Source organism: Miniopterus schreibersii, assembly GCF_964146895.1.
Source record: "Miniopterus schreibersii genome assembly, chromosome: 1".
NCBI lineage: Eukaryota > Metazoa > Chordata > Mammalia > Chiroptera > Miniopteridae > Miniopterus > Miniopterus schreibersii.
Genome location: NC_138101.1, coordinates 168,150,463 through 168,176,258, shown reverse-complemented (window position 1 = coordinate 168,176,258; position 25,796 = coordinate 168,150,463). Strand labels below are relative to the sequence as shown.

Below are 25,796 nucleotides of genomic sequence, written 5' to 3'. Positions count from 1 at the left end.
TCAAGACCACGGCCAGAGTCACTGAACAAATCATCAGGGTATCATAATTTTACATCTTGACACCACTAGCAGGTCAATCATTTGAAAGAGGCTAACAAAGAATATTTTTAAAATCTTGTCTACTAACTCCTGTCCTGAGCTGAACTCCAGGCAAAATCTTCACAGACGCTGGCACCTAAAGGTTCCCAGATAAGAGGGCAAAGTGGCTCTTAAAGGCAATGGCACTGAGTAGGCAAGGACCGGCATCATTAGAAGATGCATGAATCCTACAGCCATCGGGGTCTCAACTTAGCACCAGCCAAATGCATGACTGGTGCCAGGATTTCTCTGAGAGTGAAGCTCGGAACTTTTGCCTTGATCAAGCAACATTCTTCTTTGCTTTTCTTTCTAATGTCAGGAGAAGGGTTACAACTAATTGGAAAAGTACTGTGTAGTCCTGACTAATTCTTAACTTAGTTCCTTTATAGAAGAATGAGAGCTACAGATTCTCAGCACTGTGGCTAGCAGGGCAATTTACTGATTAGCGAATTGGTTCTTGTTTTCATTACAGCATTCAATCTAAATGTCAACTGTAACAATACACATTAATGATGGTTCAAAAAAACCACCATTTGAGCTTACATTGCTAATTAGATGATTTTTTTTGTTGTTAATTAAGAGCAACCGGATGTTTTAGGGTCTCCTGGCTTCTTAATTATATTTGATTGGATCACTATGTGATTCAAGACAAGCTATTGAGGCTTCACACACCCCAGTTCCCCCTTTCGCTTCCACTTCAGCCTCTTCTCGAATTCTAAACTGTCACAACCTGACCCTGTGGGTGTCAGAACACGGTGAGATCGGTACTGCGTTTGTAAAATTGATTTACTGTGGTCTGTAATTACACATAACGATTTGAATGTTTGACTTGGCACTGCATTTTTCATTTAAACCATACTGTTCTTCTCTACCCCAGAGAAACAGCGTTTATGTAATTGCTCTCAACTCATCTACTTGGGTATTATAAATCAGTCCTGGAATAAAAGACTTCCAGAGACACTGCAAGCATGAGGTTCCTGGCATAATTCAGCCCCCGACTGGTCTAGTTTAAGAACAAGCTTGAACAGCATGGATTTCTTATTAGATATGAGGTGGCAGGGCTATCAGGAGCCTTCGGGTTCCAGCAGCAAAGAGAACAGGCTGTTGGCTATCAGGAGGGCTGGGCTGGGCTCCCAAGGCCAGCTCAGATCCACAAGTCGGCACCCTTTGCATCTCGTCTGCTTCTGAGTTCCTCCTTCACCTGCCATACAAACTGTAGAGTGTGTGTGTTCCTCTATTACAGGTCTTATATACCCATGGATCCTCATTATTGACAGATTCTGTTTTTGCAAATTCACCTCTTTGCTAAAATTTATTTGTAACCTCAAAATCAATACTTGTAGCATTTTCATGGTCATTCATGGACATACTCGGAGTGGCAAGAAATTTGAGTCCCTGCCGCACAGGCTCCTCACTGAGGTTGAGCAGATATTGGTCTGCCTTCCTGTTTCAGCTCTCGCACTATAAACAAGTGCCCTTTTCGAGGTCTCTTTAGTGCCCTGTTTGTCTAACTTTGATGTTTTTCGTTGGTGAATTTGCTGTTTAAAATGGTATAGTGCTGAGTGGCCAGGTGGCTCAGTTGGCTGGGGAGTCGTCCCGTACACTGAAAGGTCACGGGTTTGATTCCCGGTCAGGGCACATGCCTAGGTTGTGGGTTTGGTCCTCAGTTGGGGCATGTACGAGAGGCAACCAATCAATGTATGTCTCTCACGTCAATGTTTCTCTCTCTTCCTTTCTCTGAAATCAATAAACACATAGTTGGGTGGGGATTAAAAAAATAAGAAATAAAAAAAATAAAATAGCCTAGTGCTGAGGTGCTGGCCAGTGTTCCTAAGTGCAATGAGGCTGCGATGTGCTTTACAGAGAAAATGGATGCATTAGATTAGCTCCGTCCATACATGAGTTATAGTGCTGTTGGCCCTGAGTTCAATGTTAATGAATCCAACAATATATATTAAATAAAATGTCTTTAAACAGAAACACACATAAAGCAAAGTTATATATTGATTGGTTGATGAAAATGCTGTGCATCTTGCAGGAACCTACCCTATACTTCCCGGAGGAGCAATGATTCAATATTTGTAAATTCAGTGTTCCCAGTGACTTTATAGAACATAACTATTGCAAAAAATGGGAGTTGACCATATGTATATATGTATTTATTGATACAAACTCTTTATTCCACGTCCCATCCTGTGATGTTTTCTCACATTTGCCATATTTTTGTCTTAGGCTAGTGGTTCTCAACCTTGGCTGCACGTTCAGCCTCCTTGGAGCCTTTAAAAAATCCTGATGCCCAGGCCCCATCCTAGACCAAGTAATTGGAAATCCCTATGGTGGGTTGAGCATCTTAAAATTTAGATGCACCTGAGTGGTTTTAGTGCCTAGCCAGGGCTGAGAACCACTGTCTTACACTACTTCTTGCCTCAGTGGTCCTCTAAACCCTGTCCCACATCCCGAATATCTCGAACCTCCCCAGGTTGGCTGCTGCTTCTCCCTGTCCTTAAGAACATGCCCCTAAAGATTCGAGGCATCTTGTGTACTTTTCAAGTGGCTTTTAAAAGACAACATACAAATCATTGCTTCTCCCACTAATATCTTACTTGCTTTGGGTTCACATGCAGAATTCTGCTCAGACTCTTCAGCCCAAGATTTTATCACGCTTGCCCTGCCCTCCAGGTAAAATAAATGATATTTTAGTACCAGAATTCCAACCCAAACAATACCTGGGTAGAAATTTCTAAAGACTCCTTAGACAAATGTTTGGACTTTGGGGCACTAACGTCTAACCCCTTGCTGTGGCCATTGACTCTTGCTAAGCAGGGAGAGTGAGTCAGGGGTCAGCCCAGGCCCTTTCTCACTGTGAGTCAGCTTCAGAAAGCTCCAAGCACAGTTTCTCTTAGTCTGGAAACTCAGTTTGTGAGAGCATAACCGATTCACAAACAGCAAAACTTGTGCTCTAGATCCATGGACCAGCAGCAATGGCATCATCCGGGAGCTTGTTAGAAAGGCTGGACTCTCAGGCCTTACCCCAGATCTACTGAGTCGGGAGCTGCATTGTAAGATCCCAGGAAACTTGTGTGCACATTCAAGGTTAACCGCAACAAAAACAGACAACTGAAGTGTGAGAAGAATTTGGGATTTGGATCGGAAGTCATATAACCTTTGCGTGCCTCAGTTTCCCCCATTAGTAGATATTGGGAAAATATCAAATTATTTAATGTACGTGACAATGTTTTGCAAGCTGTAAAGCACTATAGAAATATAAGTCACTAGTTGTGAGAGTAAGAATAACCCAATATAAACCAGCACTGTTAATGGGAAAATCAACTCAAAGTACTAGCCAATCCAAGGACATTCATGGAGCATTTTCAGCATATTACGTGTGGTATGAAAAATATCTCTGCTTACTTGGTAGTGTTTCACAGATTTACAAGAGATGAATTTTCCATCATTTCATGCCAAAGAGAGTGCCTTCCATGCTCTTTCCAAATCCTTATCTACACTGACACACTTTCCTCAGCCCCAATCAGAATACTCTTCCTCTGATTCAGACTCAACAACCTGGTCTTTCCTTCCCTCTATTTTAAGTGCTCACATTTCATTTCTATTTTCTAAAGGGTCAGGGTATGCGAATCACCTTCTTTTCCATTAAATTTCAGTGTTCAGAACTTCTCATGAGACCTTCTTTGTCCGATATTGGTAAGCAACACTGACACCCCAAAGTCCTTACTGAAGAGTCTAAGTACTTCCATGATAATTAGAAATTTAAGCTAAGAACCTATCACATGGGTGGGTGACACTGGGTTCTTCACATGTAAAGCTAGGACTTAGAATGGGTGAATTCATTCATTCATCAGACAGTTGCTGAGTGTCCATCATATGCCACATTCTCAAAGCTGAGGGCACAATGTTAAAAAAGCCAAAATTACAGCCCAGTGGACGATCTCTCAGCCTCTCCCTAAGCCAACCTTCTGTGATGCTATTTATTAGCATCTTTATGCAGTGCCGTTCTCATTTGGACAAGATACTTTCCCCACATTATTTATTTCTCCATATTTTTTTAAAAGTCTGCCTTATAACACCAATAGAACAGCCAGCCAGGGTGTCAGGGTGAAGGAGCTGCCAGCTGCTCACCGCAGGCTAGATTCTGGAAAAGGGAAGGCACTAAATTAGATCATTCCTCCCCCTTCCTGGCTCAGCCCAATGCTTTCATTTCTCCTGCACATTTTAGGCTCTCATGGAAGTGTGACTGAATGACTGGATGCTCTGACTCTTTATTCTGTTTCCTTCTTGATCTGCCCGGGGCTGGGGATACTCTACTGTCATTTCCCCAGATGCACCCCCAAAGACCCATCCTTAAGGACTACCTTTCCTGGTCCTTTGTCCTCTGAAGATGAGGCCATGTGAGACTGAGCACAATATCCTCAGCTACCATTTGCCAACACTGAGTAAGTAGCAGATATACTCGGCCAAATATGTGCACATATTGCTCCATAAAATCCTCATCTAATGCCATCTAAGGCAGGGCTTATCGTCATTCTCCCCAGCCCCCAACACACACATTTCACAGACAGGAGGCTGAGGTGTAGAGAGTAAGGGACTTGTCAAAGATCAGATAGCAAGGTAGGGCCAAGAGAGAGCCAGGTCCAAAGTCTAAGGTTCTTTAACCTGCAAGCCTGCGGTCTTAAGCCCAAAACCACATGGCTTCTCATGGCAGAAAGAACTCTGGGCTCAGACTTTCAGCCCTGACACTGAACTCTCACTATCCAAAACCCTGAGCAAGTCCATTGGCTCCTCAGGATCTCAGTATACTTGTCTGGAAAACAGTTACAATGGTTGTACCTCTTCTACCTCCCTCCCAGGGTCGCTGTGGGATCAGATGCTGCCTGTATCATCCATCCATCCATCCATCCATCCATCCATCCATCCATCCATCCATCCATCCATCCACTCATCCATCCATCCATCCATCCATCCATCCATCCATCCATCCATCCATCCATCCATCCAATTTTGCTAACTGGGCATATGCTAGGAAGGATGATGAAGGTCCACTAAGATGATGGATGAAAGATACTTTTGAAATGAAAAAAAATATGAGTTGTTACCTTCCTAGAGAAAGAGTTTAAGAGAACCTCCTCATTCAGTCACTCATTCAACAGTGAGCATCTCCATGCACAGGGCAATGTGCTAGTCACTAGGGCTACAGATGCCAAAAAGAATATAATAAAAGACAGGACTGCACAGATGCAAACAGTATCTTCCATCAGTTATTAAGCCATCACCTTGCATCATTTAGAAGCACACAGCAGCTGGAGCCGTAAGGCAGTGTTAATATTCTAAGTAACACTCTGCACGAAGGTGAAGAATTGCTGAAGGAAGTAAAAATTTTAGGTGATTTCAATTTCAATTAATTTGTCACAGTATCTCAAGGACTAATAAGAGCTTTTGAGGAGGTGGTAATACACCAGGACCAAGGTGCCTCTCTAATCCTGGCCCTCATTTCAGGATGACAGTATCAGGGGAAATACATGAAAGTCAAAAAAGCTCTGCTCTCTAGCTTCTATGGTAAATATGCATGTTGTTTCCCTGCAAGTTGGCTATTCCATGCAACGATTTAAAATCCATGGCTCTGAGCAGCACGAAGATTCTCGATCACTGAATTTGAAATCACCTGCTCAACCACATGGAAAGCATCGTTTTTCCATTTGGGTTTTCCCCAGATGGCTCACAAAGCTTACGGTTTTGGTCTTGTGTGGGTGTTCTGAGGGCAGAATCAGGCAAGCATCTGCATAAAAAGCCAAACCAGAATCTTTTCATTTTAAATTAGAAGCTGGAGGAGCAACAGACTTAAGAGAAACAACCTAGCTTTCTTTTTCCCCCCTTCAAAGATGTAAGATAACCATGATGTTTTCCTAAGTGAAAAGCTGTACTTCAAGAATGGTTCCTCCTGAAATAAACACTGACTCACCGGGCGCTCAATGGGGTGGGTGCTGAGCTTTTCATTCCTGAGTCAAGCCCTCAAGAGAATTGGCAGAGAGCAATGCCAATGTTTTATTGAAAAGTACATAGATGTTGCTGTTGTTTAGGTGCCCAGTGGGGTTGGTCCTGATGGAATTTTAATGATGGTGCTACCTTCTTGGGCTCTCCCTCTACAAATATTATTTTCGGAAGTCTGGAAGGTGTAACACTGCAATTTGTTTCCCTCATTTATTTACTGGCTAATTATCTCAGAATTCCAGAACTTTAAAGCTGGAAGGGAGTTTAAAAATATGATTTAGAAATCATCTAATCCACCCCCCTTGCCATTTTATCAGTTAAGGAATCAGAGACCTAGAGAGATACACAGCAACTACCCAAGGTTACTCAACAAAATTGATATTGAAGCTGAGACTAGAACCTCAATGTTTCCGATCTTCATGATTCATATTATATCAATGGTCACTGGTCTTCATATCAATGTCATTGATAGAGAGGGGTAGAATAATAGATCTGTGATATGAAACAGATAATGCCCCATTTAACCCCAGAGTAATACATTGCACGACCTAAATGTTGAGGCCTATAGATTTATGCAACAGTGTAAACAGTGTAACTATCAAGAAAAGTTCCATCTGGAAGAAGGAGTTGTAGAGGAGGTTAAGATATTTCAGATCCTCCCCATTAAAGATAGTAGTTTAAGAGACAGATTTATCCCCATTTAAAATCAATGGCTATCAGTAGCATAGAGTTTGGTTTCACTACCTAATCCTCAAAGATTAAAATAATTAAGATTGTTATTTATCAGGCTATAGACATTGTACAAGAGATCTACATTACATGTCATCCATTTATTTATTCATTCAACAAGGGCTTATTCAACATCTAACAATATACTAGGCAGTATTTTGGATAATGGGAAGAGCACAGGGAAGAAAACCACATCCTTGACCTCTTGGAATTTATATTCAAGTGGGGAGTTAGATAATAAACAAGTAGATTAAAATAGACTTTCAATTTATGCAGATGTTACTCTGTTCCTTCAGAAAAGTGACTAAAATGACAGCAAATGCATAAACTCACAAGGAATGGGATATAGGAGAGAGATGCCAGTGAGTATCAGTGGACCACTAAAGTCAACAAAATTTTGGAAACTGGAAAACAGGACATGGGATAACTAAGTAGACCAAAGAAAGGTAACAGGGAAATCATGACAGTTCACACTGCAGAACTCCCAAGAAGTTTAGGACACAGGAACCAGGCACCTCTGAAGGCAGAGGTGCAGAGAGGGTCTGAAAATAGGAGGTTTGGTAGAAAGTATGTTTAAGGTATAGGGAGACCCTTAGATTCTCTCTCACCCCACAAAACCAGGCGAGTCTCATCTTAGCATCTTTCTCCCAATGGCCCTTAGAACCCTGGATATCAGGCTTGTATCTTCTAGCAGGAGAGAAGGATTCTTCCAGGGGAAATGAATACTCTACAAAAAAAGAATTATAGCTGGTGATATGTAAGAGTCCCAACAAACAGCCAGGCCAGGTCCTTACCTAATCTCTCTGTGATGAAATTTGCACACACAAGGTTCTAATGCCTTCCTCTTAAATGAAAGAACTCTTGTTTGAGAGACAGGGTACAAAACAGAGAAAAAAAACTCCAAAAAAAAGGGAGCAGAAAAAGAGTCCAAAAATAAATTATAATGTCTTCAGAGATATTAGAAAAAAATTTCACCTGTGAAACAAGAACTGAATGCAATACAAAAAGTATCATTCAAAGAATAAGAAAGAACTCTTGCAATTTGAAAATGTCATAGCAGAGATTAAAAATTATATAGTAAATTTGGAAGATAAAGTTGTAGAAATCACCCAGAAAGTAGAACAAAAAGACTGAAAGTAGGAGGGAAAAAGTTAAGGAAATTAGAGGATCAACAGAGAAGAGTTATATAATTAAAAGGAGTTCCTGGGAGAGAAAAGGCAAAAAATAAACTAGTGGAAATTATTTTTTAAATTTGAGCAAATTACCTAGAACTGAAGGGGCACAAGTGTTTAGATTAGGAGGCTAGACTAAGGATAACAGCTATACTAAGGATTAGAAAGAAGGATCCAGGATGTCTTCAACAAAAGATCGTACTTAGACCCAGAGAGCACTTTCACAGTCAATCATGGGCGGTAGTGATTATTAACTGTTTTTGTTTTTTTTTGTTTTTTTTTTAATATATCTTTATTGATTTCTGAAAGAGGAAGGGAGAGGGAGAGAGAGAAACATCAATTATGAGAGAGTCATTGATTGGCTGCATCCTGCATGCCCCCAACTGGGGATCGAGCCCGCAACCCAGGCATGTGCTATGACAGGGAATCGAACTGCAATCTCCCGGATCCTAGGTCGATGCTCAACCATGAGCCACTGGGCTATTACTCTTTTTTTAATATGAGGAAATCAGGGCCAAGAGAGGTTAAGGCACTTCTCCAAGGTCACACAGCCAGTAATCAATGGGACTGAAACCTAGTTTGGTATGACTCCAAACATGTGCTCTGAACTGCAACCTGATCTTACCTGAGACCTTTCTGGCCTGATTCTGTATTAATGACCCTGCCAGATCTGTGCTACCAGCACATGTTCTTGAATTAGCCAGAGCATAACAAAGGAAGGAATGTTGAGAAGTGTGGGGTCAATTACACAACTCTCCCTTCAATAGGAGAAACTAGGCTGCGCCCATTGCTAGATTTGGGAGGTGGACCCAAGTTGGAGCAATTTTGGAAAGTCAGATATATCTTTGAACTACAGGACTTGAGGAAAAGCAAACATCTCCAGCACTAAAGACTCCAATTCCACTCTGTGATGGGCTTAAGGGCAGGATTCCCAGTGGAATCCTCATGACCATCCTGGACTTGTTTGAGGTAGAAGCTTCGCTAAAGTTCCAATTGGATAGACTTGGCATTGGGAATCTATAGTGTCTTTGGGTTGAAGATAAATGTAGGTATCAAGCTGGTTTCCTCCAGCGTTCCAACAGCTCGGCCAAAGGTCCATTCAGATCTTTGCCAGTCTGGATGATTCCAAGGGGCCGAGTCCAAGCTGATTGATTAAAAAGAGGGAGGCAGAGGGAAAAGATGTTCCTCTGTCCCCTTCTTTCCCAAAGTCTGGATTCTTTAGCAAATGCTTCCTTTCTCTCAGTCCACACCACTGAGGTGGCACAGTGGTCTCCCAGGGTCAATATCTCTGGAAGTAAATCATTTACCCAATAGGATGAAGTGCCAGCAAAGTATCTCCGGGGTGAAGGAATTTCAGCAGCCTTTTCTGCTTGAATCACACCAGTTTGAGAGTTTCACCCCTCAGTGTATAAAGCTTCTTGCTCCTAAGCCATTACAGGGCAGCCAAACATGAAAAGCCTTGGTTAAGGATAGGAACATATCTTTTTTCTTGGCCACTTTGTGACTATTTTTCCGTGTGAAGACCCAAGAAGTAAACATGAAATCCTTTACTTGCTCTGTCCTTTAAGAAAAAGCACTTATTTCTTGTGTTGACCTTTCTAAAACGTTGCTCATGCAACTGCAAAAGGATGGAAGGCAGCTCACATGCAGACGTGTAGACGTGAATGAGATGGTCACGAGTGTGACCCTGGCGTTGAGCTATCCTAGTTGAGCGCTTAAAGAGCTTTTCTCCGAGCAACTGCTTCTCCAGCACCCCATAATTAGCCTGCTCTCTGAACTGCATACAGATGGAGTGGCTGGGGGAGAAGAGCAAGAGAATAACTCTAGAAGCAAATACAAATTATGCAGCTGTCTAGCCAGAGAGAGAAGATCGCCAACAGAAAATAAGGGAAAGAACTGGGACCATACGAAGTTTTAAATTCTTTTTCACAAATCTCATAGGCTTGAAAAGAAAGCCTCAAGCAACGCATCATTTGCTTGCAAGACATCTACCTTCTCTGAGTACTGACAATACTCATTCCTGAAGAGCAGGGAGCTATGCAATAAGGCTTGCCTTGAATTTAGGATCTGCGGCTCAGATCCAGATTTAGGGACTGGCTGGTCTCAACCACACTGTCGGCCTCATAATCAAAGCAGACACTCTTGGGAATCAAAAACTCTCAGACTTGCGCCCTGGCCAGTTTGGTTCAGTGGTTAGAACGCTGGTCTGTGGACTGAAGGGTCCCGAGTTCCATTCCGGTCAAGGGCACATACCTCGGTTGCAGGTTCGATCCTCAGCTCTGGTTGGGGTGTGTGCGGAAGGCAACCAATAATCAATGTTTCTCCCCCCCCCACCTTGAAAAGCAATGGAAAAAAATATCCTGAGGTGAGGATTAAAAAATAATAATAATAAATAAAAATAAAAACCTCACAGACTTTGAAGTGAAGCACATGATGCTTTGAGATTCCAGGTGAATTTGAAGGCACATTGCCAGAAATAAACAAACATACAAATGTAGTCATTGTTACCCAAAGATGCCATTATTGTACTTGTAAGCTTTGACTCTTAGAATAAACATTGAGTTGGGATATTAAAATTATTAAACCTAGTAGAGTTAATAACAATATCACAGACACTGAATAATTCCTTGGATAACGATGAACACGTGTGAATAATTCCCTTTCTCGCAACCTAGCTCCTTGAGGCCTAATGACTACTCCAAAATTCTTCCAACTTCCCAAGCATGTTGCAGTCTTCAGCATTCTCCCAACACACCCAGTGGATGGAGACCCAGGCATTATTCTAGCCAAGCCGTCACATCAACATCTCTCCTCAGCAATGCTCTCTCCAGCCCCAGAAAGTATTCAGGAAGATTCACTCCGCATTTACAAACTCAGCCTGAGGTGGGAATGAGGGCTGCCCACCTGCCCTGCCCATCCAAAGCCACCTAAAGAAAGTCACCTAAAGAATTCCAATTTACTAATCAGAGAACTATCATGCCTAAAATCAAATATTGATGAAATCCTTTCAATATTTGTTATTTTAAAATACTTTATTGATTAACTTTGATAGAGAATCTCAGGATCTGAGGCCCTTAACTTGATTTTTTAAGAGTTCCTGTCATTAAAGATTATTTAAAAACCAAGACAATTTATACCCCAAATCATATTTTTTGTTAATGGAAAAATTATCTGATTCAAAAAAAAAGAAAATTTCTGGCAACGTTTTAAGAATATGGCACTGTGTAAAGGAGTCTCGTGTGTGGCATGTCCTCTTTCAGATGCTTCACAACTTGAGACTAGTGACAGATTAGGAGAGTGCACTCAGTTTCTTAACGCCTGCCACTGCCACCCCTTGTCCACTGAGAAAGCGGGGTGCTTAGCTATACATTGATGCGAGACTGCCTCTCGGGGAAACTGGGACTAAGAGATACCCATCTAACTTGATTTTAACTTGGATATATAGCAAAAGTTGTTGTGTGTTTTTAATTTAAAATGAGTAGTAGCTTTTGAGACAGAGCTCCAAAGCTGCATGTCCCTGCTCCCGCTGTGGAAATGTTTGATGCAGTGGTATGCGAAGAACACCAGTAACGTGCTGAATGTTGATCAGATCCCTTAAAACCAAGAACCTCCAAGCAGTCCTCTTTTCTTCCCAAAGAACCCATCCCCAGAGTGGCTTTCAAGGGGTCTGAGATCTAGGCACCGGACAACTAAACCTGGTGATGCCTCTTTTTTTTCTTCTATCTTTAAGCTCAGAAAGGATAGAAAATCCACATTTGGATTCCACATGCCCTGGAGTTTCATTGTCACCAAGATCTTAACCTGTAATCTTTGCCAGTTTTCTTTTCTCTCTATATGGCACAGATCAAGGAACTCATGCAAGCACCCTTCCTATTAATACTACTCCAGGCTATATTACCGTTTTTTCTTTTAGAATATCTTTTTTCTCCCATTTATTTTAATAGATAATATATGGTATTAACATGGCACTCACTTCAAAAGGTAGAATGGAAAGTAAGTCCCCCCAAACCCTGTCTGCCAGACTTCCCAGATCCACATTCCAGGTACCAGTTACTGGTGTTCACATTCTTCTAAAAACGAGGGGGACCAAAATCACATAATATTCTTATGGAGTGTGTGATTAATGCTGAGACTAGGAGGAGGATCTCCTCCAGGCTCTGGCAGGTGCCAATTTTCTTCGACTAGCCTAGCACATTGCTCGGCATCTCATTCTCCTCCATCCACTCAGCCCAAAATAACAGCACAGAACACTCATCACCTTATCTGTCATAAATCCCTATTCTGTTAGTTAAGGATCTTTTTTTATCAATTAAAACAATATCCTCACACTTACTACTAATTTAAAAAATTATTCCTGTTAGCAATGGATCCCAAAGAAGCAACATCAACAATTTTTTACCCTATTCTTGACTATTTCTTTAATTTTCTTTCTAGTCACTGTAAGGTATCTAGTAAGATGTATCACTGGAACAGTCCTTAAGGGGATACTGGTATCTGTGGAAGGCTGGTTCTTCAGCTCTTCGTAGAGCTGAGTAAAGTATCTTGATTTCAGTTTAGCATATTGGAGGAGCTTTGTCATAAGGCTGCCCCAGGGAGCCCATTACACCCTAGTTTAATGCAGAGCCTGGACCAGGGAGGAAGCACCCCTTCCTGTATCCGCATTAACAAACCAGTGAGAAATAATAATGAGGGCTATCATTTGTTGAGCATCTCCCCACGGCAAGTGCATTACATGGATTTCTCATTTAATCCTCACAATAGCCCTTAGAACCAGCTCTCTTTGCTCTTCATTTAAACAACTTGCTGGACCAAACAGTACTCTCCAGTCCCTTTAGACTACTTATTGATGCCCATGGCTCATCAACTCCTTAAGGACTGTAATTTACTTGTGTGTTTCTGCTCCTACCAGCTGACTTGTAGGTGTACCAAGACTTAGTTGAATTTGTTTCCAAACCTGTTTATGCCAGTGTACTTATTATGGTGAATATGTAATATTTAAAAAGTATAACAGCAATGATGATATATAAATTATTAAAAAGTTAACTGCACAGAAACTTTATTACATGCTTTAGAAATATGCATCATTTTGCTTAAAAATCTGTTGAATTTGGTATGAGAGAACTATAAGCTAAATTATAAAAAGAAAAAAAATAATTTAGAAAGATTCTGTACTGATTGTTTTTGCAAACGTCTTCAAATTCCTGTTCTTTTTTAAAGAAATCACAGACAATAATGCATCAAGGATGTGATTTATGCGGTAAAGACAAAGAACAGCCACAGTCAGGAGCCCAAAGAGATGGTCATAAGTCTACATAAAAGATGGGACATAAATGTATGTATTTATGCTTTAAGTTAAAATCATATACGGTCTTATGCCTTTTTAAAATCCCTGCTCGAAATGGCTATAGCAATAAACACATCAACTATGCATCCTGATCAAGTCAATTATGGGGCCTTCTACTGAAATTAATTCGAATTTTATAGATGAGGAAAGGAGGTTTAGAGGTGAAGTAATCTGTCCATTGTCACAATCTAGTTATTGGTGGAGCTGGAATTTAAAACTAAGTCGCCTGACTTCAAAGTCATGTTCTTGATCTTGACCAAGGCTGCCTCATCATTTATACCTCAAACTCAAATATTTAAAATGCCACTTATAGCCTCAGAATTCCCTTTGCATTGTGGTGTTTTACTTTGCAAAGGAAAAAACTAAAGTATAAAATAATCTGATATAAACCTTCTAGCTCCATACAGGTTTTGCTGGACTTTTCCGAATGGATGCATCTCCGCAAGGTTGGCTGTGAAATAAATCTCTAAAGCGAACCCTGTGCTCTCATGGCTCGACTCTTTAATTCTAGTCGCGAAATTTGTCTACGGGGACCATCCAGATTTTTGGTGAAGAATGATTACCCCAGAGTATGTTGGGAATTTTAGCCTCTCTCCAATCCACAAAAATCCTTCCTAGCATATTCCAGATTTCAGAACCCCCTGCCTGCCTCGCTTCCCTATCTCCATACCCTTCTCTTACTTGACTTATCCCTGAGATTTCCTAATACTGTATTTTACCGCATAGAATGTTGAGGACTGGGGTGTGGGTAGGGAGTGGCAGGAATGATATTTACAGTGTTTAAGAGTTAGAAAGTATATCCCAAGTTGACAGTAATTGCTGCCACTAAGACTTACCCTCACCTGAAACCATGAAATTTAGGGTTTAATTTGTTTGCTATTAAATATATACATACACACACACATATATGCTACATTCATAATACAACTTTCCTCAGTGTAACCTGAGTTTATCCCTGAAAATCTTAAAAGTGAGACAAGTAAAAAGTAAGTAAATGCAAGATTAGATTATTCCTTGCCCAGTGGTTTGTGGAGCAGGCACTGTTAGACTGTGACACTAAATCTTGTGAAATAATAGAAATCCTAAGACTACAGGGCTCAAAGTCTTCAAGAAGCCATCCTGTCCATCTCCGCCTTGTTCCTCCCCTCTTCCAGTCTGGTCCAATTTAAGCCATTTATTCCAGCCAGAATCTATCCAATTTTTGAAGTACAGTGGAGAATTGGAAACACTGCTGCCTTCCTCTGTAGCTCATCTAGTATTTAATAGCCCTCGCTGTCATTAGTCTAAAAAAATCCTCCTGGATCGGCGACGGATGGCACAGCCTTATGACCCCAAACACATGTAGCCCAAGCAGGCCGTTGATTTTCCCCAAGCAGTGAGATCTCCAACTCACAATAAACTAGCAGACTTCTTGTTTACCACAGTGCTTTTCTGACTGTCTTCCCCAAGCCCCAGAAAACAAACACCAGGCATGGTGAAGAAAGCACAGTCCTGTAAGATCCTTGGACTCTGGAACCGGGAGAAGGGTCAGGCAGTGGCAATACTGGGTCCTCCAAGACACCCTGAGCCATCTTCACAATGTGGTGTCAGGAAGGCCAGTGGCATGCTTTAAAAAAGATTCCCCCAAAGGGGAAGGAAGCTGAAGCTAAAAATATACCATGCCAGCTGTTATAAATGCTTTTCAAAGGAAGCAAAGCAACTAGAGTTACCTCTTTGAAGAGCAAATGAGGGGTTAAGGAAATAATGGAATTTTTCAGTTACATGCCAGGTTGGCTAGATTTGGGGGAGGAAGAAATTTTCCACTAAGAAAGTCTGTTGGTAAAAGACAAAATAATTCCATGAAAATTTAAAAGGTATTCCAAACGACACCAGTGGCTCCAAAGGCTTCGGACGGAGATGACCTGCAGCCTGCAAAACAGAATCTTTTTCTGTTTCTGGGAGGCCACTGGCAAAGACGTCTTTTCTTCCCAAGCCTCCCTAAAGCTGTGTGGCCTCCCTCCTTCCCTTAAATATCTGTGTGCTGATGGTTCTTTGCAGTCTAAGTAGAATGAGTCTGAAGTGGCTGGTGGCCTTGAAAGAAAATGGGAAGAGCAGAGAAAAAGGGAAGGGTTTCTTGAGCCAAACAGGTATCCTGGAAAGAGCTGGCCCTGGCTACCTAGGGGACGATCCATGGACATGGAGGGGTTTTTCCGTTGCAGATCAGTGGTTCCCAAAGGAGCCACCTTCCCTGAGATCCACGTGGCCCCCACTCCTCACCTTGCCTGCTACAGTAGTGTTGCTTCAGGTGAGGACTCCCTGAGGCTGAGCACCATCCTTTCCATAAATGGACAACCCCTCCGCCCCCCAGAAAGGCCAAGAAACAAAGACCAAAGCTCAACAAATATCCAGGCTCTGGATGCCCCAGTAGTTTTGTTTTTTTAACTTTTAAGTTTGAAATATTTATAAGTTTATAAGGAATTGCAGAGGTCTCATGTACCCATCCCCCAGGTTCCTCCAAGGTGACATTTTACATGACTATAGTGTATTATCAAAACCAGGAAATTGACCTTAACACAATATGATTAAACAAGATAATAAACCTTACTCAGCTCTCAGCAGTTTTTGTACAAATTATCACATGTATAAATTCATATACCCACCTCCAAAATCAAGACCATAGTATGTATCTGCTTAGTATTGGGACCAAATTGGTAAAATAAGTCATATAAAAAAGCAAGAGTAACAATAAATGTCACTATGAGGATTATGACAGAAGGCTAAATGACCAGTATTATCACCAAATATTTCATGAATTCCCAAAGACATTTTTCTCATTTATTTTGGAAATTCACTAATTTCATACGCATCTGCCTAGTGAGCCCAGAAATGTATTAAGTCCCTGCCATTCAGCAAACATTTATGGCAGGGTGGGCAGACAGGCTTAGCTCACATGCCATCTCTTATTGAATTACAGTGGCTGCCTCGAGGGACATATTGAGGGGGATTTGGAGGCCACATCTGGGCTTAGCAAGCGATAGATATTATCTAACAGAGACGCTCTGCCACGGAAGAGTGGCAGCTGAATGCATGCCAGGAATTTGCCATCTCCAAAATGTCTGTGTTCTAGGCTTTGGGCAGGAAAGATAAAGACACAACCCCTGTCCCCAAGGAATTTGTAATCAGGAAGGGGAGGCAAATGAGTCAACCAAAAACAGACACAGAATGCGAAGGCCTGACATTGAGGTACATGGGTCAATGCAAAGCGAGCACAGGAACGGCTCTTCTTCAGGGAGTCACAGAGCAACAGTGGCTGGGCAGGTCTTAGATCTGTGTGCTGTGGAAAACATGGATACTACAGGGTGGCTGGTCTATGTGGGAGCAAACTCAGGGCCAGAGAAAAACAAGGGTCTAGTAGCTACTAATTGAGTCCATCTCTGAGGATGGGATCAGGAGGGAGAGGCACATAACCTTGAATTCAGAGCCAGGCTCGAGCCTGACTGCCTGGGTTCAAACCCCAGTTCATCTACTTTGTTAATCTGACAAGTTACTTAGCTGCTCTGTGCCTATTTGCTCATCTGTCAGATGGGGATAACCATAATAGCCATATCATGGGGTTATGAGGATTAAGTGAGTTAATGTTTACGTAAAGGGTTTTGGACAGCACCCAGCATGTAGTAAACACTATGTCATTGTATACTATTGCTGTTAATTTACTTTTTATGATCTATGGTACCAATTTTTTTTTAATCCATTGTTTTTATCATCAGAAAAATCAATTGAAATTAATAAAAGAAATACTAAGGTTCCAAGTTGTACCATAAGACTGTAGAAGGGAGCATTCAAATGAAGCATTGTGGAATAATTTTTGATACCCACAGTTTCTGAGTCTTGCTTCATACCAGGCTAGCAAAGGTCAGCATATTTTCAAATCCAAATGTAAAGAATGCTAACAAAAAATCAAGGATTGCATTGATTGGAATAGAAACGAGTTTCTCTCCAGGTCCCAGTGTGCTAGTGAAGAGTGGAAAATAGTTAGAAAGGCAGTCTGGGCGAGGCCAGTGGCATGGGCCTCCACACAGGGGATGCTGAGGGCCCTTAAGAAAGCCAGGAGAGATTGTTCTTTTTCTGAATGGTTTACTTTTTCAGTAGCAGACCAGCCCAGAAGCAAACCTAGAGATGCTAAGCCAGGTTCTATGCACCATATGTCTGGAATTGCTTGCGATGGCCGAAACCAAGTTCACCAAGACCTGTGCATGGCTTGTGACAGCCAGTACCTTGGTCCTTTCTGGTCCGCAGGCTTATGATGAACAATTTGTACATTCTCGCACTTAGTCATGCCTCCTGACTAGCGAGGCATGGAAAATACATTTTTTCCTCTCTTCTGGTGCTATTCAATATGTTGCTTAACAGACTTCTCGGCAGGCCCCAGCCCCTACTTCTCTTATCTCATGGAAGTAAAGGCCTAAAAGATTTCACTTGATTTAACGTCTGTCTCAGGGGTGGGGAACATTTTTTCTGCCAAGGGATATTTGGGTATTTATAACATCATTCGTGGGCCATACAAAATTATCAATTTAAAAATCAGCTCCCTATATTTGGTCAAACATTTAATTAACTCACCCCTAATGTGATGGCTGGAACTGCTTCTCTTTGGTGAGGCCTTGGCTGGGCCAGACCAAATGATTTTGTGGGATGTATATGGCCCGCAGGCCAGACGTTGCCCACCCCTGGTAGATGGATGAAAATAGGTTGATCTTTGTTATATTAGGACTAGTTTTTGCCCCTTACTCTTAATCTTATCCTAATTCCTTCCTTCAAAAACTCTGTGTGGCTCCATCATCTATTTTTAATGCCTTCTAAACATTTTTCTTGACCTCAACATTCCAGCACCTTCTCAATGTCAATATATATCCACAACCAAGCTTGTAGCTAGTTTCTCTCCCTATCTTGCCTCTTATCTCTTTAGAATCACAACTTTCTTCATCCCTTAAATGCCTATCATGTGCGAAGTACTCCCAGTTTATATCTAATACCCCTCCTGCATTAATTCTTAGTGCTCATCTCATTTGACCTATCAGTAGGATTTTATTCAGTTGATCACTCTTTCTTCCTTGAAACATTTTCTTCATTTGCCTTGAAAGACAGACTAGACTCTTGGTGTTTTGCCAGCTTCAATGGTTTCTCCTTAGTGTCTTTTGCTGCTCCCTTGTCTGTTTCTAGCCTTCCTGTTGATGTACCCAGGGTTGGTCCTTTGTCTTCTCTATGTACATCTCTATGTTGGTAATCTCAATTAGTTTTATAGCTTTAAATACCTCCCATGTGCTGGTAACTCCCAAATGTCTATCTCAGATCAGTCCTCTCTCCCAAACTACATACTCATAAATACAACTGCCTACTAGACACCTCTGATTGTCTAACAGACATGCAAACACATCACGTATGACTTTGAACTCCCAACCTTGAAACCTATTCAATAAATAGGGGCATCCTTATCTCAACTAATGGCAATGCCATCCTTCTAGTTGTATAAGCAAAAAACCCTGAAGTCCTTTTTGAATTCTCTCCCTCACACCCCTCATTTATTCTGTCAGGAAATCTTGTTGGCTATACTTTCAAAATATATCTAGACTCTGACCTGGTCTCCCCCTGCCCCTTTCTACAGTGGCTATCTAGGTCTGAGTCATCAGTGTCTTGTGTAGATTACTGCAATAGCCTCTTAACTGTTCTTTGTGTTTTTGTCCTTGCCCTGGTATAATCTATTCTTAAGACAGCAGCCAAAGTGACCTCTTTAAAATGTGAGTCAGATTACATCACTCATCTGCCCCAAATCCTCCAATGGCTTCCTGGTTTATTGAGAGAAAGTCAAAGTCCTTGTGATGACCTACATGCCCTGTAGGATCTGTCCCTCCCCACTGCCTCTGTAACTCCCACCACTGCCATTCTCACTCACTCCCTTTCAGTCACGGGCTTTCTTGCTTTTCCCGAAACAGGCTGGCGCTCCTCTCTCTTGGGATCTTTGCTCCAGCTTTTTCTCTGCCTCCCCCAGACAGCACTTGGCTAGCCACCTCGCCTCCTTCAAGCCTTTGCTCGCTCATCACCTTCTCAATGAGGTCTACTCTGATCATCCTATTTAATACTATAACCACCTCACCGGGTAGATCTGATCCTGCTGATCCTAGTCTTTTTCTCATTTCCATGTCACTTAATGTCCAGCACACTATATAACTCACTTATGTACTACAATTTATATACACTGGACTGCAAGCTCCACGAGGGGGGGCAGCTTTGTCTTGTCCAATGACTGAGTGTCTTGAGTAGGACAGGCATACACTGGTGTTCAATGAACATTCATTCTCTAAGTGAACGAACAAATATATGAATCAATAATGTATGTCCAAATTAATACTGAGTCCTAATCCTAATAATTCCACCTAGGAACATTTCTAGTACCCATTCCTCTGCTCCATAGCTAATGCTACTTTTATTACCTCACAACTGAGACTTTAAACTCACTGACCTGCACTCACCGCTTGCTCTCTACCTGGTCTGTCCGCAGACCAGTACCCCTTACAATGTCGCTCACGTCACTCCCATATGTTGTTATGCTTGGCCTCTTCAGGGCTCTCAGATCCCTTCCCTTGGTCTACTTTTATTCCCTTTACCCACTGCCCTTTCCTTCCTGAACCTCTCCTTCCTCCTCGCACTCTAACCTGCCTGCACACTATGACCTCTACTGCTTTGTCACAATGCATATTCCTACCCTGTGCCCTCCCCTCCCCTCCTCTCTAAATGTCCCTCCTAGTGCACTTCCGATTTCCTCTGCAAGGCTTTCCTGACCCTTCAGTTCACAAGGATTTCGCCATTCCCTACATTCACAGTAACTTACAATAGACCCCTCCCCATTCAGCTGAAACAACCCTATATTGCCTTGTGGCAGCTCTTAGAGGTTTTTTTAAACTACATTTTTATGTAACTCATGGACTGTTATGTAAAATTTCTGTGGATAAAAGTCTGAGGAAAAGGGAACATTTAATTTGTAATTGGGAGGCTGATTGATACGTCTTCTTTCTCCTCGTAGTTATAGGCTCCCTGAAGGGGGAAATGCTTTCCTTAAGCTCCCTTGTATTCCCACGGGCTCGAACACAGCGATAAGCCTCTATAGATATGAAACAAGTGTTTGTGGGGAAGTTGCATGATTCAGCATTCACACAGGGAGGAGGCCACGAATGCTACGGCATTTTGCTGGAGTACAATGACCAAAGGAATAAAATATTAGTGGAGTTGACCAAGGTTAAAAACAAAAAACCGTAAGGGGGTGATTAGCTTCTTTTCATTAACTGTCATTAATGTGGGTGATAATTTGAGGATTTGAAGCACTAATTGATTTCAGTTCTTTACTTACAATCAGGTTGTTTTGTGCCAATATTTTTTCCACTTTGAAAGGAGAAATGCAGCTCTTCAATGTAGTAGAAGAGGCCCGCCTTTAGTCTAAGCCCTTCTGTATTGCAGTGAAAGGCCGAAAGGCCCACTGGACCACTCTGCACGGCGGGGCTCGGGAAAGGTGCTTTAATCAGGTGACCATCAGAGGATGCAAAAGAGGACAGTGTCTGCATACCGTGTTTGCACTTCGCTCCTCACTGTCTTTCCTAGTCTCTGCCTTCTATTCACTTAGCAGACACTTACTGCTGCCAGCTCTGGCCAGGGATGGGCAATTACACGCACAATCTCATTCAGCCTCACCACAGCCCTTGAAGGTAGATATGGATGTTCCCACTTTACAGCTAGAGACCTTGCTCCGCAAGGTTAAGTAATGTGTGGCCAACTTGTAGCGAACAAATTGTAGATCTGACATTTTACCCCAGGAGGGCGTGGACATCAAAGTCCTTGCTTTTTCCACTTGGTCAAGCTGCCTCCCAAGTGCTCAGGATATATTTGAGAGAGGCATGAGTGAATGAATGACCCCAAAGGTTTGCAGTTTTGACAAACACAGTTTAGCCTCTGTAGACAATGCAGAAGAAAATAAAGCAATGACATTAATGTTTTGTTAAAGAGATATTACTGAAATACAAATGTTGACATGGCCTAAGTGTTTGAATGAAACTTTATGGAGGAGAGATCTAAGCTCTTCTTTGCTCTGGAACAGGGCTCCGACTCTTTTCTCTTTCCTGCGATACGCAATCTAGTTATCTTATTAAATCTTCAGGTCCTTTTCTACTCAAGTACTACACAGAGACCCAAAAATCTGGGAGGCCATGACAGTCACCTCTGTATTTCCTCCTCTCTGTGAAGCTGGGTGGCCACAGTGAAGAATAAAAGTACCTGCTAACTACAATTTGATACTATCTCAAAGGTGCTAATCTTGTCAAGACCAAACCCTGAATGTGTAAATCAGTAGAGAAAGAAATGTGGTGACCCAAGACAGGTTTCAAGACAAATGACATCAAATCAACACTTTACAATGCAAAAGACCAAGTTTTGAGAAGGCAAGTGGATCAGAGCTTAAGTCTCTCCCACTAGCAAAGAGTTTTGTAACAATTACTAGATTCTGTCACTGACCCAGGAAGCCTGGGCCAAGCAGCTCCGTCACCCCAGCCTGCACTGTCTGCTCTCACAGCCCCAGCCATCATTCTCATCACACAGAGGCTAGCCAAACTGCTCCCCAGATTACTAGTCAGTGAAAAAGACTAGTCCATCACCAGAATCTCTGGCATAATAAATTAATGATGTAATAATCACCTAATTCTCAAAATGTGCAAGTTATTGATATCTAAATGTAAACAGAAAAAAGAATTTAAAGCCTAATACTGTAGCATCATCAATGCAGTATCTTAGGTATTTCCTTGGTTACTTCACTAAGGTACTGTTTCAATTGAGTTACAGTCAACACTCCTCCATATGTGAGAAAACCATTTTAAAAGGCCCATTAGCCAAATGATCCAAGTGGAGGTAAAGGCCAAGAAGCCTTCCAATTCTTAATACTCTTCTATCTTTTAGGTGGGGGTTCCTGCATATTGGCAGGCACATGAGTTCTAACAGCAGAAGCTCCCCCCCCACCCGAGAAAGTCATCTCAGCACTGAGACTGTATTCACAGACACACGCAAACTAGCATCAAGGACTTCTGTTTGGTGACCGCCCACTCTTCCCCAGTTGCTACTTTGTAGAAGCACCAAGGGCATTTTAAGAAGACTCCAGCCTTAGGCCCAGCTGTCAGCGGGTACTTTGCTTTCATGGTCAAAAGAGCAGGAGGTTGTCCTTTACTCCCTGCCCCCTGCAAAGCAGGTCCTGACCCACCTCCTAAGGGGTTAGACTGAGCGAGACAAGGCCACACAGCATTCACACCAGGCCACAGCACAGAGCGGCATTCTCAGTTAGCAAACCTGCTCCCCCTGGCCAGGAGGAAAGTGCCCCCAACAACAGGGGATAACACCAGGAAATGCAAGGGAGGGAACATTCCAGGGTGAAATTTAAATTTAAAAAAAAGGTAAAAAGAAAGAGGGAAAAAAGAGAAAATGCACAAAGCCCATGAGGCTGTCTGGTTAACCAGGGGTTAGACTGAGGTTTGGAAAATCACACATAACAGCATCTTGGCAAATCCAAAGACCCGGGGGTGAAAGACACGTGGATGAAAGGCATTTCTATTTGTGGAAACAGGATGTTTCCTTCTTTTATCACTTATTCTTATTTTTAAATTTTAAAAAATCTATTTGTAACCCAAATTTGGACCATCAATCATTTTTACCTGCCCAGCATTTCATCCTTCCAGAGTCAAAAGAGCAACAAAGGTGGGGTCCAAAGACCCCTTTCCCACAGCCAATTCCAATCAGCCCTTCTCTCCCGGGGTTACCGGTGCTCAGAGCAGACATTCCCAGCAGGCATGCCACACACAGCAAGTCGCCAAACCAGACTGCGCCAAAGGGCTTCCAGGGGACTTACTTGTACTTGTGCTGGTTCCGATCGTATTGATTGTGGTGGGGACGGATGAGGAGGAGTAGAGGGGCACATGGCCGTTCTCACACCCCAGACTTTTGTCCTGCCAGTTGGAGGCGTTGATGCAAATCCCAGAATCCCGAGAGTTCTGCCACCCATTGAGCTTGTCGTCGGAGTTCTGTCTTTGGTGATAGTAGTGCGTCTGCCCATAATCCACAGAGTCCGAGCGGCCTCGGTTCTGGCCACCGAAGCTGGTTGATGTGCGGTCCTCCAAGTGATTCAGCCACATGGCTAAAGCACTGCGGTCTTCCAAGGAGGTGGCCGGATGTATCAAAGCATAGGACAGCAGCTGCCTGCTCTCCTCGATGTGCTGGTTGTGTTCAATAGAGTGCGCCAGGATTTTGGGCAGCAGTTTCATATACTCTACTTTTGCGTCGAGGTTTCCTGGCTTCAGCAAAGGCAGGTGAGTTAACAGGAGGGAAATCACTTTATCCTTGGATTCCTGTTGCCATTGGTTAATGATTCCTAGAAAGAAAAATATACAGGGCAAATAAGTAAACACAGCCACAATGACACAGAACACCACACTGTAAAGAGAATGCCTGTGGATTAGCGTCCCAGTCTATGTACCCTGGCTAAATTCTCTCAAAACAGCCCCTGCATCGGATTGGAAAACTGACCTCAGGTTGTCAGGGGGCAGTGACTTCAGTGAAACACGGGGCAAACGTTCTTAGATGTGTGGGTCCTCAGTCTAATTCTCATTTCGGTCTCCAAAGAGGCTACAACTACAGAATTACAGTACTGTTTTTTTTGTGCTTATGTGTATTTTTTCTTAGAAAAGCCTAGCCACATCCTCAGATAGACGGGGGAGGGGGAGCTAGGAGAAGAAAATCTCTATAAAAAGCAAGTATAATCAAGGATCCATATACCTGAGCCCGTGAGGACAAGCTTGCTTCCCACCCCCACCCCCAGCTCCAGACATCTGTGGAAAAGTGGTTTGAGACCTGGGAAAAGCATTTGTGTGAAGTTGGTAGAACTTCTTAGATTGAGAACCTGTCAAGAAAAGAAAAAGGACTCCCCTCACCCTCGTGAAGTCAGCCTGTACCTTGCGTACGAGAAGCTGACTCAGAAAACGACTGTGAGCTCAAGTCTCAAAGGAGCAATGGACCCGAGGCCCGCCTCTGACCACGCGCGGAAGCAAGCTCTTTTTCTCTAGGTACACAAGATCTGTTTGGTTATTTCTATTGTGGTAAAATATATATAACATTATATTTACCATTCTAACCATTTTTTAAACAATAGCTTATTGATTTTTTTAGAGAGACAGGAAAGGAGAGGGAGACAGAGAGAGAAACATTGATCGGCTGCCTCCTGCATGCCCCGTTGGGGATCAAGCCCGCAACCTGGGCATGTGCCCTGACCAGTAATCGAACCAGCAACCTTTTGGTGCACAGGACGATGCCCAACCAACTGAGCCACACCAGCCAGGCCCATTTTAACCATTTTTTAAGTGTACAGTTCAGTGACATTAAGTCCATTCACAATGTCACGCAACCATCATCACCATTCATTCACCTCCAGATTTCTTTTTCATCTTCCCAACCTGAAACTCTGTGCTCATTAAACAATAAGTCCCCGTCCCCTCCTCCCCCCATCCCCTGGCAACCACCATTCTATTTCCTGTCTCTGTGACTTTGACTACTCTGGGGATCACATATAAGTGGAATCACACAGTATTTGTCCTTTTGTGACTGGTTTGTTTCATTTTGAATAATGCCTTCAAAATGAAGATCTGTTTTTAACACACTCAAAAGGATCCTTCTTATCCCTTCTGATCAAAACACAAACTTGTTGCCTTTAGGTAAACATGGGTAAACAGTGCACTTCGCCTTGATTGGCCTTTGAGAAGTAGCTTGTTCTGGGGACTGATAGTTATCCACAGGACCTGGGGCCACAGGAAAGAAAGCTCCCTTCTAGAAAAGCCATTCCAGACACCTGGAGACCTCAACTCTGGCCCACTGATGACCCTACAAGGACAGGCAGTCCCACTGGCTTTCACACAGTATCTGCAGGGTTGAAAAAGGGTTTCTGGAATTTAGCAGAAGGGCTTCACAATGCTAGCAAGGCACAAACATCAGAATAAACTCCAGAGGCATCACTGACCATAAGTTGCAAATGTATCAGCCGTGTACTCTAAGGTCTCTCAGGACCACAAGGGTGTATTCAGAGAAAAGTATCAGGCGAGGTCTGTAATGAAAAAATAAAGGCTTTCGAGTCAGGCAACACTGGGCACGAATCCCAGATCTGCCACTTAATTTGAGCAGAACCTTGGTCAATTAATTACTTAACGTCTCTGAGCCTCAACTCCCTCATCAGTCAAGAGTGTTACCAAGAGCATGTGCTCTCCTTGTGTCGTAGGATTAAATGAGGTAATGTATCAGAAAAACCATGCAAGTACTTGATGGTGGAAATGATTCCTTCTACTTCTCTCTGCATTAATCAGGCCCACAGTAGAGTGCTATTGGGTGGTTTTGTATAGTGAGTTTTAAAAATAATTGACTGG

General features: G+C 42.5%; 1 protein-coding gene across 2 annotated transcripts in view; it reads right to left on the bottom strand.

Moving 5' to 3' along the window:
* SAMD4A (sterile alpha motif domain containing 4A) overlaps positions 1-25,796 on the bottom strand; it is a 200,150-nt gene that overhangs the window by 56,105 nt on the left and 118,249 nt on the right. For both annotated transcript variants that reach the window (XM_081141241.1, XM_081141242.1), the window contains one exon: positions 23,240-23,758. In XM_081141241.1, the coding sequence (XP_080997367.1) occupies positions 23,240-23,758 (519 nt within the window). The remainder of the gene's footprint in view (positions 1-23,239; positions 23,759-25,796) is intronic.